Consider the following 17,470-nt stretch of genomic DNA (forward strand, 5'->3'; position numbering starts at 1 on the left):
TGCTCCAGCCCTTGGATCATCTTCGTGGCCCTCCTCTGGACCTGCTCCAACAGCTCCATGTCCTTCGTGTGTTGGGGACTCCAGAGCTGAATGCAGTATTCCAGGTGAGGTCTCACAAGAGCAGAGTAGAGGGACAGAATCACCTCCCTCGACCTGCTGGCCACGCTTCTTTGGATGCAGCCCAGGATACAGTTGGCTTTCTGGGCTACCAGCGCACATTGCCGGCTCATGTTGAGCTTCTCATCCACCAGCACTCCCAAGTCCTTTTCCTCAGGGCTGCTCTCAATCCATTCTCCGCCTAGCCTGTACTTGTGCTTGGGATTGTCCCGACCCACGTGCAGGACCTTGCACTTGGCCTTGTTGAACTTCATAAGGTTCTCACAGGCCCACCTCTCCAGCCTGTCCAGGTCCCTCTGGATGGTATCCCTTCCCTCCAGCGTGTCCACAACACCACACAACTTGGTGTCATCTGCAAACTTGCTGAGGGTGCACTCAATCCCACTATCCATGTCGCCAACAAAGATGTTAAATAGCACTGGCCCCAGTACTGACCCCTGAGGAACACCACTCATCACTGGCCTCCACTTGGACATTGAACTGTTGGCCACAACTCTTTGAGTGTAACCATCCAGCCAGTTCCTTATCCACCGAGTGATCCATCCATCAAAACCACATCTTTCCAGTTTAGAGACGAGGATGTCATGTGGGACAGTATCAAATGCTTTGGAAAAGTCCAGGTAGACGATGTCAGTTGCTCTTCCCCTATCCATCAATGCTGTAACCTCATCATAGAAGGCCACCAAATTAGTCAGGCAGGATTTGCCCTTAGTGAAGCCATGTTGGCTGTCACCAATCACCTCCTTGTTTTCTATGTGCCTTAGCATAGTCGCCAGGAGGATCTGCTCCATGATCTTGCTGGGCACAGAGGTGAGACTGACGGGCCTGTAGTTCCCTGGGTCTTCTTTTTTCCCCTTTTTAAAGATGGCGGCTATGTTTCCCCTTTTCCAGTCATTGGCAACTTCACCAGATTGCCACGACTTCTGAAATATGATGGATAGTGACTTAGCAACTTCATCTGCCAGTTCCCTGAGGACCAGCGGATGCACCTCATCAGGTCCCATGGACTTGTCCACCTTCAGGTTCTTTAGATGGTCTCGAACCTGGTCTTCTCCTGCAGTGAGCGGTTCTTCATTCTCACAGTCCCTTCCTTTGCCTTCTGTGACTTGGGCTGTGCATCTGGAGCTCTTGTCAGTGAAGACTGAGGCAAAGAAGTCATTGAGAACCTCGGCCTTCTCCATATCCCGGGTAGCCAGGTCCCCCGTTTCCTTCCGGAGAGGGCCTACATTTTCCCTAGATCTCTTTTCATCACTGACATATCTATAGAAGTTTTTCTTGTTGCCCTTGATGTCCCTGGCCAGATTTAACTCTATCAGGGCTTTAGCTTTGCTAACCTGATCTCTGGTTGCTCAGACAATTGTTCTGTATTCTTCCCAGGCTACCTGTCCTTGCTTCCACCCTCTGTAGGCCTTCTTTTTGTTCGTTTTTGTTGGTTTTTTTTTATTATTATTATTCCTTAAGAGCACAATTCCAGCTTCCCAAAGCACAAGAGGAAATGGCAGAGGCTTGGGCAGTTGCACCATTTCTGCAATTTTTCACTCTTATTTTTATAAAAATAGGAATGTCATCCTGAGAAGGCTTTTTCAATTTAATATTGAATAACAAGATCACTAACCTATGCCTAGCTGAGAAACAGTGGAGTGGTAAAACCAAAGGCAGTGTTAACTTCTGGCTACAACTTTAACATAAGCATAATCTTATTTGTGAAAAATTAATTTAAAGTGTACTGTGCCCAGAAATTTATTCTCCAAGGCACCCAATTTGCCACTGAATGTATGTGGTCATCTATAAGAGACTTCTCAGAACAGCTTAAGCAAGGATTCTTTTAACATTAAAAGACTGCAATTTTGGGGATGTGAAAATTACAATCCATCTTAGAAATAAATGTCATTACAGTTTATTGTAAGCTAAAAAGCAAAAGTAGAAGCAAATAACATGGAATAGTATTTCCAAATTTTTCTAAAGAAGAAATTCAACAAATTATGGAGAGCCTTTTATGTAACCAAATATAAAATCATAATATTCTAATGTCATAATATCATAATGCTTCATCTATGAAAATTTTAAAGAACTTTCTAAAGGTGAGTGGGCAACTGTAATTACCTTCCTTTTAAATAGAGAATAAAAACTTCAGTGCTTAATTTTTCCTGAACTGCTCCAGTTCCATAGAGCAGAAAGGAACTTTCTCCTATTATTAAGAAATACATTTTTCTCTGGGAGAAAAATAGCTTGCAAATGTATTTTAAGGGTTTAACTATAACAGAGGTAAAGGTCAAAATATGTAAAAAAAAAAACTCTTACACATTCTAAAATGTAAAATCATTCTGATTCACAGAGTTTTAAAGAATCTGATTTATAAAGTGCTCAGTCATAAGACATGTTTGTAACTAAAGAGCTGGCAAACTTGCAGGATTTGGGATGGCATAGGGGAAATATCCAGTTACTAGAGCACTAGGATTTGTGAAATGGGACAATAAACTATTTGACATTCAAGAATTTTTCCTTTTCAAAACAGTAGTGCAAACAGTAATTTTATGCTGTATGAACCACATCATTGATGCTGTTAAGGATGTGTGGCAATCACCAGTAATTTCTTCTTATTGTAACAAGCACTAATTTATTAAATTTGCTAGTTTGTTTTGTTAAGTAGTCGTTGTGATGGTATGATTATGATTATCTTTCATTGAATACACACGAAAAAGACTTTTAAAATCCTGTTTCATTTAGAAACTGTAAAAAAAAATTCTTTGTAATATGGAGGAGACACAGGATTCTCAGCTGCTGTGCAAAGCTGCGCTTCCTCCGATCTTCTGGGTTTAATAATGTACTGAATGGAGATCATTCGGTGAAGTGTTTCATCCAGCCAAAGCTAGGTGAATTCACCAAGATACCAGCTGCAAGTCAAAAGCAACATCTTTATGCTTTTGCTTCTCCCACAACTGGAATGGGAGGGGTCAGGATTGCCTCCAGTAGGAAAAGCAACTTTTCTTCATAATTCCATCTAATGGAAAAGGCAATCTTCTGCATATTTTGCAGTTTTCCAAATAGATTAATCAGTATTTCAGCTGTGTCCTTGGGAGACTCATCTCCTGCAAGAGCCACGCAGTGGAGAGCAGGCAGGGACCCGAAGCATTGCTGGGGAGAGTCAAACCACAGCACTTTGCTACCACAAGGTGAAATGGCAGCTTAGTCACCAGTTGAGTCTTAGTGGGTGAAATTGGCTGGATGGTCGCACTCAAAGAGATGCAGTCAACGGCTCAATGTCCAAGTGGAGACCAGAGATGAGTGGTGTTCCTCAGGAGTCGGTATTGAGGCTGGTGCTCTTTAACATCGTTGTCAATGACATGGACAGTGGGATTGAGTGCACCCTCAGAAAGTTGGCTGACCACATCAAGCTGGGTCGTCAACATGCTGGAGGGAAGGGACACCATCCAGAGGGACCTGGACAGGCTTGAGGGGTGGGCCCGTGCAAACCTCATGAAGTGCAACAATGCCAAGTACAAGGTCCTGCACATAGGTCAGAGCAATCCCAAGCACAAGTACAGGCTGGACAGAGAATGGATTGAGAGCAGCCCTGAGGAGAAGGACTTGGAGGTGTTGGTCGAGAAGCTCAACCTGAGTCAGCAATGTGCACTGGCAGCCCAGAAAGCCAACCGTATCCTGGGCTGCATCCAAAGAAGCGTGGCCAGCAGGTCAAGGGAAGTGATTCTGCCCCTCTACTCTGCTCTTGTGAGACTCCATCTGGAATACTGTGTTCAGCTCTGGGGCCCCCAACACAAGAAGGACATGGAGCTGCTGGAGCGGGTCCAGAGGAGGGCCATGAAGATGATCCAAGGGCTGGAGCACCTCTGCTATGAAGACAGGCTGAGAGAGTTGGGGCTGTTCAGCCTGGAGAAGATTAGGCTCCATGGTGATCTTATTGCAGCCTTCCAGTACCTAAAGGGGGCCGACAGGAAAGCTGGAGAGGGACTTTTTACAAGGGTATATAGTGATGGGACTAGGGGTAATGGCTTCAAACTGAAAGAGGGCAGATTTAAATTAGATCTAAGGAAGAAATTTTTCACGCAGAGAGTGGTGAGGCACTGGAACAGGGTGCCCAGAGAAGTTGTAGATGCCCCATCCCTGGAAGTATTCAAGGCCAGGTTGAATGAAGCTTTGAGCAACCCTATTTATTGGAAGGTATCTCTGCCCATGGCAGGGTGGTTGGAAGTAGATGACCTTCCAGGTCTCTTCCAGCCCGAACTGTTCTATGATTCTATAAAGGCTTCTGTCCATGGCAGTGAGAAGGATTTCCTGTTGATTTCTCACTTTCTCAAAATGAAACAGCAGTTGCCATCATAGTAAGCAAGAACCTGGAAAAGGCTAGGTGAGAGAACTAGAATTATTTCTGTCTTAGGAATTCGTATGTTTGAAAAACTTGTATTTCAAACCAACTTTTTCTTCATACACTCCTCCAGCCCCCATTCTGACACTATTGCTGAAGTCTGCCAGAAGCAGGAAGCGGATTATTTTAATTTTGGTTGTATTTGTTTTTCAAACTCAATTTGTGTCTCTGAAGATTTTCAGAGGATATTGACCCTCATAACTCCAACTGGTCTAACAGCCATTCTGAGTTCTCTGCAGCTCCAAAAAACAGGTATTAAAGCTCTTCCCATATGCAGAATGCATGTACATGAACACAGTGGAAGAACTTCACAAAGACTGCATGTCCAGTCTCCTGGTGGTGTGAAATGCTGGGAGTAGTGCTGGTCATGCAAATAGATTTGACTCAAGACAGTCCCTGTGATAAGTGGAGAGGGAAGCAAACAGTGCTTGCCAAATAGTAGTTCAGTGGCATGCACTATTGCTAGAAGGCACTTGTAGCGACTGCAGCAATGAACGCAAAGCAAGAGAGTCCCTGCACAACAAAACACTCTTTGGTATACTTTTTTCCACCCTATGTCACCTTCCTTCCTCCCCCTCTTCCTCCTTCATTTAGACATGTGAGTGCTGATTTTCCTATACCATTCCTGGGTTTTCCCCTTACTGCAGCCAACAGTCTCAGCCTCAGACTCCCTCCCTCGGCTTCCCCCTTCCCTTCATCCTGGTCTATGACTAGGAAGCTCTGAACTGCTCCCATCCTCACCATTACCCGCTGCTCGCTTCCCAAGCTTCAGCTCTCCTGGACGCTCATTCACACATCCCTACCCAGCTACTCACATCTCCAATTTTTTTCCCTCGCAGCCCACCTTTCCTTTATCTCTCCCATGAAACTTCCTTTCCCTTCCCTCCTCTGTAAAACGTGCCTTTTTTTTAGCTCCTTCCCCTTGCGTCTTTGAGCCGGACCACCACTCCTCCCACTCCCCCTTGTTTCTAATGAAAAGAGCACTGGGAGCAAGAGAGATGTGTAACCTTTGCTCCAGCCCAAAGAAGCCAGGAACACTCCTTATAAAGAAGGTCAATTTTTACCCTAGCCTGAATCACTACAAATTGCCAGATTTTTATTTATGGATACAGGCAAATTATGGGTTTTCCATTAGTCTTGTTCTTAGGAAGGACTGAACCATTTTGGCTTGAATTTTTAAATTAATAAATTCTGACAGCTGGCATGGAAGACTTCTTCTGTAAATAAAAGCAAAAAGCATCATATTGCATCACAGGCAATGATACTAATGCTACAGACACATATATAAATTGAACTCCCAAAACAGTCAAGAATTTCCTAGGAAAACCACAGAAGGAACATTTTTGGAGAAATACAACCTCTTCTTTGACTTTCAGGCCAGAGAGCCACTATGAAGAACTCTAATAGAAGTGGTTGAAAACACACTGCTTAAGAACAAAAAAGCTGTTGTAAAAAATTGTTATCCTAACTGGAGGGATTTTGGATCTCTGTCACTTGCCAGCACAGGCATTGCCATTCATACATCTTCATAAGACTGAAAGGAAGCTTATCTACCTTGATTTGAAAACCAGCTGGGTAGCAGTCCTCAGGCACTTTGTCAGCCCTTCCTCCTGCTCTAGCTTCCCGTTTTCCCTCTACATCACAGGCACGTTTCCAAGGGCATCTAGCTCCTCTGTTTTCTATCCTGAAGCTCATCCACAAGTCAAGAGACGTTTATAAAGCTTTGCAGTTAAGATTTACCACCAGAGAATAAGTCTGCACAACTCCGAAACCATGACAATAATTTCTGTTTAAGTCATTAGTCTAAATCCATCTCTGTTTACTGATTGCTTTTTCAAATACTTATGCTTTTATGACTCTTATGCTCTCCATGGCCTACTGTACTGAATTGTTGAGATGAATAGTTGCTAAAAGCAAAAAGGGGAAGTCATCTTGAAGCATATTTTTAGCCACTTGAATCAATCCATTTTATCTCCATGACTTTGTGAGATGCATCTCAAATACTCTCTGTACCCACTTCCTTCCACAAGCTCTCAGGCAGCTAAATGTCATCAATACATGCTCAGATTTGGATCCCTAAATGTTACGTGAGCTACACTACTCCATTCATGCTGCACACTCCCCAGTGCTGTTGTCTATCTTCTATTCAATCATTCTCAATCCATAGGCAGACAGACCTAGCAAGTGGCGTCACACACTGATGTGGCACCATAGAAGTATTATCCTAAAAGTCCGTAATACCAAACAATATCAAAATGATTAGACATTGATATTATTGTGATAATCTCGGCACTAGTCCAGCGCTTTTCCACACAGCCTCATCTCCTTAGAGAAAGCTCTAAGGGACTTTTATGCCATAACCTGCAGGATTCCTCCATCTACATTGGTGGCCATAGTACTTCTGCTATAAAAATGGTGGCAGTCTCCTTCACAAACATCTGCACTTGCACCTGTCTGTTTACTGCCACTGTTTTACCCTCGTATTATTCCTTCTTTTTCTTACAGCTCCACCTCCCCTACCATGAACAAGCAGGACATACCTGTCTCCTTGTGGTCACACACCTGATCCAGGTTTGCTATTTCAGATGAATCCTTTAGGTTGACCAAAACGCTTCTACTTCCTCCCCACACAAGAGCATACTTACTGCTCCCACTCCAGCAACTCCAGAAAACCATCTGAAAGGGGTATGAAGCATCTTCAAGTGTCTGCAGCAGTGTAGAAGACTTTGTAGTCTTCCATCACAAAGGGAACTGTACCTTGGAGCCTGCTGGACTCCATGCAATGCTGCAAAGGTCCATTCACAGCCTGGCTAGAGGTGAGGTGAACAGCGCAGGAGGAGGTTGCCAGGGCTGAGGGACAGAAAGTGGCAGCAGAGCAAGAGCATGGACATATTTCTCCGGCGGCCTGACACAACCCCACTGACACTGAGGCTCCCTGCAGGGGACAGGCTTGAAACCTCGCTGGGTGAAGAATGGGGCTGTCCACAGAGATTTCACTGCAGATAAGTGATATATGAAAGACCAAGGAAAGAAAGATATTGTTGATGACAGCAAATTTAACAGAGCATGTGAAGACTAAGAAACAAAAAACAAAAAATGGCTTCAAAGAAAGGTTGGAGAGTTGTTTGCCAGTACTATATTCCTACTTGTCCTTTGAGATGCCTGTTGAGTTAATTGTGAGTCTCTGACCACCCCTAAGGGCAACAAGCCAGGCAGAGTGGCTACCCATATCAATTTAAACTGGTCCTTTATAATTTATACTGCATACTTCTGCGCTGTTACTACAGAATGAAGGATACATAGTCAAAATGCTTCGAAATGTTTGTGTTACTGCTTCTTACTTCTTCACCGTGCCAGCTTGAGGCCCAGAGGAGCCTGGCCACCAGTCAAAGCATGGGTTACAGACTGCAGATGCTGCCAGTTGGGACCAGAGGTGACCCTTCGACCTGCCCAGATTTACAGCCCCGTTCGCATGGCTCTCCCTAACACCCCGCCGCAGCCCGCAGAGCCGCTGCGGTCGGGCTCTGCCTCTCGGTGCAACAACATGACCAGAAGGGGAAAGGGCTGAGTCAGCTTTGTCAGCACGTTGCTGCCTTCACAGCAATGCTAGGGAAGGTCTCCCGGTCACCCATAGCTGCCACCACATATTTGTCTTGTAATCAGAGCTCCCAGTACACGGCCCGACTGGCGGTACAGCATCCCAGCTCGTGGGGTCACGGCTGCAGAGGGAACTTGACGGCCGATGGGGAGACGGAGGGCACAGCAGCGGGAGCACCCCCGGCCTCGGCAGCCCTTGGCAGTGGGCTCTGCTGCCCGCACAGCCCAGGCAGAGGTTGGCTACACCACCTGGCAGGGACGATCATCCCTAGAAGGCAATGTCCTGATTTTGGAAGGGGCAACAAAGCTTATTCATTTGGAATTAGTTCAAGTCTCTCAACCAGAGCCCTAAAGAGCATTTTTCACAACTAAGGAGTGATAACAGAATTATTCTGTATATCAGGGTTCTTTTTTCAGATTAAATTGCATTCAGTGGCCTATTTAAAAAATAACATTAATAGTAAATTGAATGCTTGGTTTACAACCAAGCATACATCTTCCCCACCCAGCACACCAACACTCAATTTCAAAAAAAAAACCCAAAAAAAACCAAATAGTTTTTCTATAAAAACACCTGTGTATATATACATATCCAGGGGCCTAATCCTATTCAGCTCCCATCTTGGTTAGAGTTATCTTGACTTAGAAAACATATGTCGACTGTTGAATTTATCGCTTTCTGAAAAGTTCTCTTCTCTGTCTTACGGCTCATTAGCTGACACTAAAACTGACAGAAAAGTCACCTATTTTGTTCAAGCAAATTGTCTTGTTTTGTAGATCTTTTATTTCTGACTCAGTTATTCCTGAATAATTATGAGTACAGTCTAATAAACTCATCTTCCTTTTTCCAGGAAAAAAAGCATTGCTATAGAGGATTCTTATTTATTTTGACAGAAGAGCAAAACAATCTGAAAACTTTCAGTTGAAAAGGATTATGTTTGAACATCCTTTCAAATTTCTATTCTGGCAATCTATTATTTTTCCTATGTTCCACATAGTTAACTAATTTTGTTTTCTGTGCTTCAGTAATATCAGAGATCCTTTTTCTCTAAATTCATAAAGAATTTAACTTCATTTTGTTCTATTCCTCCCTCTTTTCTCTTTCACAGTCCAGAGAAATGGTCAGCAACTGTAATCTTAAAAAATACTTCTACTTCATATGAAAAAGTTTGGGAGAATATATGATCCAGTAGTCTTTTTGTCTAGAAATGTGCCTGATTTTCCACCAGCTTTTTTTCGTTTAAAATCTATTATGACATGGGTCATCCATACTTCCCCTTCTCTGCACCATCATAATGGGCAAAATAATCCGGTAACTGAACAGCCCTAGGACAATGTAGATGATGCACGCACCATCCACAGAAAGAAAATGTGGAAAAGCAAGTCAACTGGTTTATATACAGTAGTAATAAAGTCTAGAGGTAACATACGTGGAAGAGTAATTTAATTTGATCTATCTTTATGGTTCCTAATTCTAATTCAGCAAAGCATTTAAATTCTTTTGCACTTAATTTCTTTGAGGAATCATGGTTCAACTGTTTCAAAGAATGTATCATCAACCTCGTCCCTGGAGGTGTTCAAGGCCAGGCTGGATGAGGCTTTAAGCAACCTGGTCTAGTGGAGGATGTCCCTGCCCATGGCAGGGGGGTTGGAACTAGATGATCTTTAAGGTCCCTTCCAGCCCAAACTATTCTATAATGCTATGAACAAAACGCTATATAGACAAAAATTCAGTTGCATGTAATTTATAACATTCATTTTTCTATTTGCATTGTGATTTTATTAGTACAATGTTTGTAGAATGTAAATTATTTCATTTCAATATCTACAACCGCAACATTTTAATTTGTTGAGTTTTGCTTTTAACACTGCCGATCTGAAATAATGAAGTTGTCTTCATTGGAGTTGGTTCAGTTATGTGGAGAAAAAAAATCTAGCCCTGTAACTGTACCATTCTGTGATTTCACAAACACTACTTTTTTTTTAATAAGTATTCTTTTGATAAATGAATAATCCCTTACCACAATAAAAGAGTAATTACGAACATATAGCGAACTCTTAATCCCATACCTTATATTAATAAGAACTAACCTAGTAAAAATAATCTACTGCAAGAGGGGTGTCTGCTGACACAGCCTTAATATGCACTTTCAGGTTTCTATCAGATCTATGTTGTGTTGAATATATCTTAGTTTAAAAAAGAAGAAAACATTTGAAACAAATGTTGAAAATATTCATAAGCCTGTTCTATTTTTTTTTTCCAAAAGGAAGACTAAATTCAACGCTGTATGAAACAAATCTTAAAAACAGATGGTAAGTCAGTTTAAACTTTGTTCAGAGGTTAATTAAATTACATGGATCAAAAATCACCTGAACTTTGTTCATGTCAAATTACTTCTTTACTTTTTTTTTTCGTTTGTTTGTTGGCATTTGCTTTGGCTAAATGAACAAAGGTGTCAGTACTCTTCCAAAAGTAAAGCAAATATAGGGAATATTAATAGTCAGCTAAGAGGTCATATTCCTTGATGAACATTAGTATTGATAATTCAAAAAATACAGATCTACTGTGGGGAAAAAAAAAAAAAAGAGGCATTAGAGAACTCTTATTCTACTTTCTGTTGGCTTAACACGCAAGATAGTAATCAAGCTTCATTACCAACTTCATGTGCCTTCTCTGACATAATTCAAAGAACTTTGTTGGTGGCTTCTGTGGGGTTCAGTTGGTCATGGGGTGGCGTGATGCAGGACTGCTGAGCATGGCAGGAGATTTTAAGTCTCCTGACAGACATTAGGAAATATCTCACAACCACAAAATATGGCTAAATATGCATACTTGCTTTATGATTGGCACTCTCAGAGACTATTTCTTAAAGTTACGAATGCATTATCCAGGCTGAGTGGACCTAATTTTGTTATGCAGTGTATTTAACTTGCAAAATATGGTAAAATACGCTTTGTATAATATTCATTAATGCGGATGAAAGAAACAGGTTTTGTTATTTAGTAATAACTCTAGCAGAAGAGAAGTGCCTATAGAACCAGCAAAACACAAGCTGAAACTATTTGTATTCTCTCACAAAGAATTAGAAAATTATTACACCTTTTTCCTACCCTCTAAATTCCCAATCAACATATCATGCCTAAAAATATTTACATTTCATTGTTTTATTTTACTTTGAAGTTGTGCTTCCCTAAGTTTTAGTCTTAACTTAATATTAACTTTTTGCTTTATTCCATTTATTAAACTTTACCTGAAAAACAATGTTACATTAGAAAACAACAAAGGAAATTGAATTTAATGCAGGTAGCCACAGGAGCATAAGAACATACAATTTACCATATCTCCTCAAATGACTGATTTTGCAAAAGCTTGAGTGTTTGGGTTTTTTTTACTAACAAGTCACTGATAAATTATTTTTCAGAGGCAAGTAAAATAAAAGAAACCTACAATGCTTTGAGTCCCTAGCCAGATCCCAAAATTACCACATTTACTTGAAAAAGTCTCATTTTTCTCAAAATAGCGTGCTCAGTTTTAGTGAGTTATCATTTGCTGAGATACTGTAGAAAGTCCACAATGGTCAGGCATAAATACGTAAATCTTTACTGTTCTGGATGGGAAGAGACAATTAAAAAACACAGAATCATGTCTGATTAATTTTCTATTAAAACAGATTTATTGTTCAGATTTCTTTAAAAAAAATCATGAAGTTCAACAACACTCAGAAAGAGTGATAGACAAGCAGATTTTAGGCTTCAGAGGTGATTCTGGACACCTCATCGTTGCTTTTCTGAAAATAAGGCCTTCAGTAATTCAATGATTTTCTGTAGTAAGCATTTTAAAATATAATATATGCGAGATAAGCATTTTAAAATAACTTTTTATTAACTCAGAAGAACTGTCACTTATTTGGCCTATGGATTAATTGCCCAAGTAATACAGCAGCTAGAAGAAAAATTTTCAAGGCACCATGACAAAGGGCAACAGGCAATTTTACCAAATATATCTATGCCAAGCTCATGACTGGACCATGTGAAAGAGCCTTTGCTGAAAAAGTGTTACTTTTTTTTTGGCACAAGAGCAGACTAAGGAAAACAACAGAAGAAAATAATCCCTTGTTCCAAAATTGTGATAGTCCTCTCTCTAACTTCCAGCTAACTGTCTCGAAGCTAAAGTCCTTATGTGTAAAAATGCAGAGCTCCTGTTTTGCAAGAGGAAAAGCAGCAGGACAACCCTCAGTTTATTTCATCCTTGTCACCCAGAGGTAAAGCACAAGGAATGTCACTGATGCTGACATTCGTTAGCAAGTACTTCCAAAACTGTGAACTGACCTCAAGCGGCCCAAGCCTTCAATGCGTCTGCAATGAAACTGGAGGGCTATACATTGTTCACATATTGTCTATCCTTTTCATAACTGAAGTGTTATGTTGCCCTGGGATTTTCTGTTTGCTGTCTCTAGTCTGCTGGCTTTACTCTATCCATTCCTTTCAGTCTCCCTGCTGAAACACTAAAAAATCAGCCCAAGCCAGTATCTGTAGAGGAGGGAACAGAAACAAGTATCTGTTTTCTATGCATGTCTAGCAGGTAGGGAAGCACAAAAGGAAATTTTACTTTGTTCTGTCTCCTTACAAAACGTGTGTTTCAGTGAAGAAACTGTATGTTTCTTTGCGAGTGTTCCTCTGGTGCCCTTGCCACATCGTTGAGGCAGACACAGGGGAAGCAGTGGTGCTGATGAAAGTGAATCAACCCTTCAAGACGTGTAATGATTTCATAGTCGGGAAGAGCCAGGCTGGCAATGTTGAGGCCCAGCATCCGTGAAACCACCTCTCGGAAGTCTGCCAGCTGCAAGAGGAAACAGAAAGGAATTACTAATAAGTTAAATGCCAAGCAAAGGAGGTGCCTGGGAAACATATACGAATATGCAATACATACAAACACAAGCATTTGTATTAGCGGTGCAAAATACAGGAATTTCTGCTGATGCTCAATACAGAGAGCTGAAGACGGAAACAGCCTTTTGGGGCATACCTCGAAGAACAAAGCAAGTAAACAGCTTAGGTGCTTAAGATCTTGAACGCAAAACACAGTTTCAAGTATTATTTAGTACCCTTCATAGGCATTATCTATCTTGCCTGCTGACTCAACAGCAAAAACTGAGGAAAAGATGGGAAGAGGAGTTATACTTAACCTACATGACTGCAAACTACACAAACAACTGGAAACTCTAATGAGGGCATCCCACAGCACAGGCAGAGGTGCTGGTCCTGACCACTGCCTGCCAACACTCTCCTCCAGCACGCACTTTCTTGTGGAGACCACAGCAGAAAGGAAGAAGTTAGAAGAAAGGTGGAGGTTTGGCACATGCTTCAGTCTGACTTTGGCTTGGAATCAGGATGCAGGCAGAATTCAAGGTGCAGTCACTTTTTGTCTGTGTGTAGCTGCTGAAAATATATCATAGGGTATTTGGCAAAGTAATTAAAGAAACTAGCTTTCTCTCTGCAGTTCCAAATGGACAGGCATCCACATGGAATTGTCATTAGACTGAAAACTTAAGATTGGATGAGCATGAATGCTGATTTACTCTTACCAGCTTACAATATGGTTCATTATAAGTCCGACTTCAACACCTCTTCAACGGACAATGCTTTACACAGCCCAAATAACCAATATCTTAGCACCCCTGATCATCAACACAATTAAAAGAGGAAAATGTTCCTATTTTAGGAAATATGCTTGTCTTGCTATCTATTTAAACGTCCAGATCCCCATTCCCAAGCATGACAGAGACTCAAAATGTCACAGAAACATCAAAACCATCAAGAAGCTGGACTCGCAATGTTGTGTGGCAGCACCCTCACTCCACCAATCAAGGTGACAGCTACTGGTAAGGAGGAGATAAATGTACTCCTGAAATCACGTCCAGCCCCAAGAATACTGTGCAGAACTCTAAAGCAGTTAAAACATCTGTGAGGAAGCTGCAAAATCTCTGAAAACAAGGTCTCAGTTCCAAGACTTTGCCAAAGACATTTTGTTTCATCCCAGTACAAACCCTAAGGAACTGCCATTGGTTCAGAAGAACAAACATGGAAACCAAGACAGTATAGGGCAGAAGGATTTGGGAATTCAGTCCCAGCTATCTGTCTTACCAAGGCAGTGCAATGTCTTGGATGAAACATTGAAACAACGTAACACCAAAAGCCCCCAAGTTCCCACGTACTCTTTTCACCATCAAAGTGGAAGGTCACTGAGGTGGGCCTCTGGCAGTGTGCTAGGCAAGTACAATTTAGCAGAAGCTAAAGATTTTTTTAAACATCTGGATCACAGACAAAACGAGCAGGCAGCAGAGCCAGAATTTGTTTCCATACAGACTTTATGTTAAAAGATCAAGGCAGCCCTCTGCAAAGATTCAGTCTTTGGATGAATTAAACCCCCACAAGATGCCTACACAGCGAACCAAACTGATCCCCTGGAAGCACATTAGGGTCTGCACTTTGCACCAAATTCCTGCTCTCATACCTTTGCTGTTGCAAGCTGTTCAACTTAATTACAGCAACTGTGAGTACACCAAATTGGACTACAACCATGTATCAAATGCAAACAAATTAAATTTGATTCACTGACATAGATGATTGACCTGGCAGAATTTTGCCAGAGGGAATAGATATAAATTAAAATGTATACACAATCATCTCATCTTTATTCCTGATGAGAAGAGCAGGAAAATTTGCTCTACTGAATGGACAATAAAAACGTTAAGAATTCAATAATTTTAATCAGCAAATAAACTGGAAAGCACACAAAGCATTTAAAGAAATCCCTTAAGCCATTCCTTCATGTGAATTTTAATTTGAGGATTTTTTCCACTTCAATGGAACATTTAGACAAAACCCAACTTTTCTGACTATTATATTGTGGCATACAAAGTACAGTGCAGACAAAGCTGTAGTTCAGTGAAAATGTAGAAAAAGGGTTGACTACACAGAGAAATTCTCCACATAAACTGATAAAGAGAACCGTGACTCTTGGATGTAAAATGCCCCACCAGGGGACGTCAATCTGAATTTTAAAAACTCCAGACACAAACAATAGATGATACACGCTGGAAGATCTTTAGAATGCTGTCACGTCTCACGTGGAGCAAGACGTGTGTTTATCCTCCTAAGTGGATACAGTACTGCAAGCACATCATGAACAACTTTGTAACATCTTCCACTAACACATATAAGATCTAGGAAAAATAATTTGATGAGAAGTATATTTCAGCTTTAAAAGCAATGCAACAGAGGTATTAACACAATAGTTCTGCTGAAATATGACAAGCTAATAGAAGTACCACCTAACTCTCTGTTTAAGGCTTTCTTCAATAGCAGTTAATATTTCTAAGATAGTCACAATTTGAAATAAAGGAGGGAAATAATAAGACAAACATCACTAAAGACTCTAAACTAAAGGTTTACTACAGCAGTAAGCACTCATGATAAATTTTCTTAACCTCCCATCCAATCAGTAAAATTATCTGAAGTAGAGAGAAAATGAATGAAATTTAGAGCATTAATCCGATATATTAGGAGAGAGGAAACAGGAGTAAAAAACAGACACTACATTTTGTTTTCACCTTGTACCCACAGGAAAGTAGATACGTCTTCTTCCAGTAGAAAGGAAAAAAGAAAAGAGAAAATAAGGGAAAGTAGGCCTGGAAAAAATCCTTATAACAAAATCATCAAAAACTCAACCAAAACATTGATATTTATATTCTTACTCCAAGTACTACTGCAAATAAGGACTTGAGTTAAACTGATATAAAAATAAAACATATTCAGATTTTAATCTGTAGTTGACTGCAGGTGTCACATACTGATATTATCAGTCCCTGTGAACATCCCTTTGTCATCAGTTATCATGCATACCCTTTATCTAGTCTTATTAAAATTAATGTCAGCTCTGTTGATATTTATTTATATTCAGAAATATGCAATAATGATACATTAAGTCAGAAATTCTTCTGTTCACCCCACAGACGGAGGAAATTGAGTATGGATATATGTAAACTTAGACTTAGTCTTGTAAAATTTCAATATATCCAACTAATTCTCCACTATATATCCATTCTAGTAATCTCTGCTTTTTTGACTCTTCACATATATCCTCACCTTTCTATGCTTTTACTCTGCAGTATAATTTAATAAAGCTCTCAACACCATCTTTTTAAATGGTTTTATATGTCTATCCAAGAATATGCACACTTTGCTGTTATTTGCTACAGCCACCAGAGCTGACTGTTAATCCTAACGCAGATTGGCAGCGTCATTACACTCTGCTTACAGGGCTTCTCTTCTAAGAAATTAGATGCTTTGATTCTCTACATTCTCTTAAGAAAAAAAAAAAACAAAAGAATAAAACTCAAAAATGCTGAAGCTAAATTTTCTTAAACTTAATAGGAATTAATAGTCTGAAGAGCAAATAACAACCAGAAGCACTGTGTTATATCCCAATTATGAATTAATTTTAAATTATTTCAATCCCATCTTAATTTCTGATTTCACTTAGGTATGTTCTGCCTTTCTTTATGATCACAAGACAAATCAATGTCTCAACCAGCTGGCAGTAGTTTAATTCTGGCAGCACGGAAAATAGCCACACAATATTACAATGTTATTTAACATTACACATAGCGATACCCATGGAAAGCTGAGCATATCTAAAAAAAAAAAACAAACACGCAAATGCATGTATAGGCAGTCAATTTGGTCACATCAGCAACTCCATCAGGTAACAGCAATTCCAGTTTCTAGTAGTTGTCTTAATGTGCATACACACAAATGACATGACTGTCCTTCTATTCAGATTAAATACATACATGTGTTCAGAGGAGTATTTAACATCTGCATTTGCTACCTTTTACAGAGAGTGAGAGAAGTCTGATCTTGTTTAGCTTCCCTGAGAAGGAAGAACAAGTGAATCCAAAGCAGGTGAAGAACTACACAGGGTTGGGGATAAGGAAGGAATTTTCCTTGAGTTCAAGAGAAGTCAAAAAAAACCCTCACAAGTTAATTAGTGTGAGAGAGTTCGGAATGAATTCTCTGATTTAGCAAAAGGAGCTTTATTTTAAGGACAGATTTTAGCTAAGGAAACTGTTAAGATACAGAAGAGTATGCTATGAATATTACCAGCAATTCTCATATTCTTAAAATACCCTTACTATTAATCAGCACTGCACAAGTACCAGATATTGGTTTCACGAACAGCTTTGATCCCAGTTTAGCAGTATAGTTCCAACTGCAGGTGTTCGAAATGTTCCTGCAATGCAGATGATTGTGGATGCTGGTGAATTGAAATTGTTATTTTTCTTTCACTGACTCAGAAAGCTTAAGAAC

The 17,470-nt window shown here is 40.4% G+C and overlaps 1 protein-coding gene across 2 annotated transcripts in view; it reads right to left on the minus strand.

Moving 5' to 3' along the window:
• Positions 1-12,737: 12,737 nt before the first annotated feature.
• Positions 12,738-17,470, minus strand: part of LOC104380562 (coiled-coil domain-containing protein 170) — a 67,254-nt gene continuing 62,521 nt past the window's right edge. For both annotated transcript variants that reach the window (XM_086631479.1, XM_086631480.1), the window contains one exon: positions 12,738-12,938. In XM_086631479.1, the coding sequence (XP_086487605.1) occupies positions 12,738-12,938 (201 nt within the window). The remainder of the gene's footprint in view (positions 12,939-17,470) is intronic.

The sequence above is a fragment of the Tauraco erythrolophus genome, chromosome 2, assembly GCF_009769465.1.
Source record: "Tauraco erythrolophus isolate bTauEry1 chromosome 2, bTauEry1.pri, whole genome shotgun sequence".
Taxonomy (NCBI): domain Eukaryota; kingdom Metazoa; phylum Chordata; class Aves; order Musophagiformes; family Musophagidae; genus Tauraco; species Tauraco erythrolophus.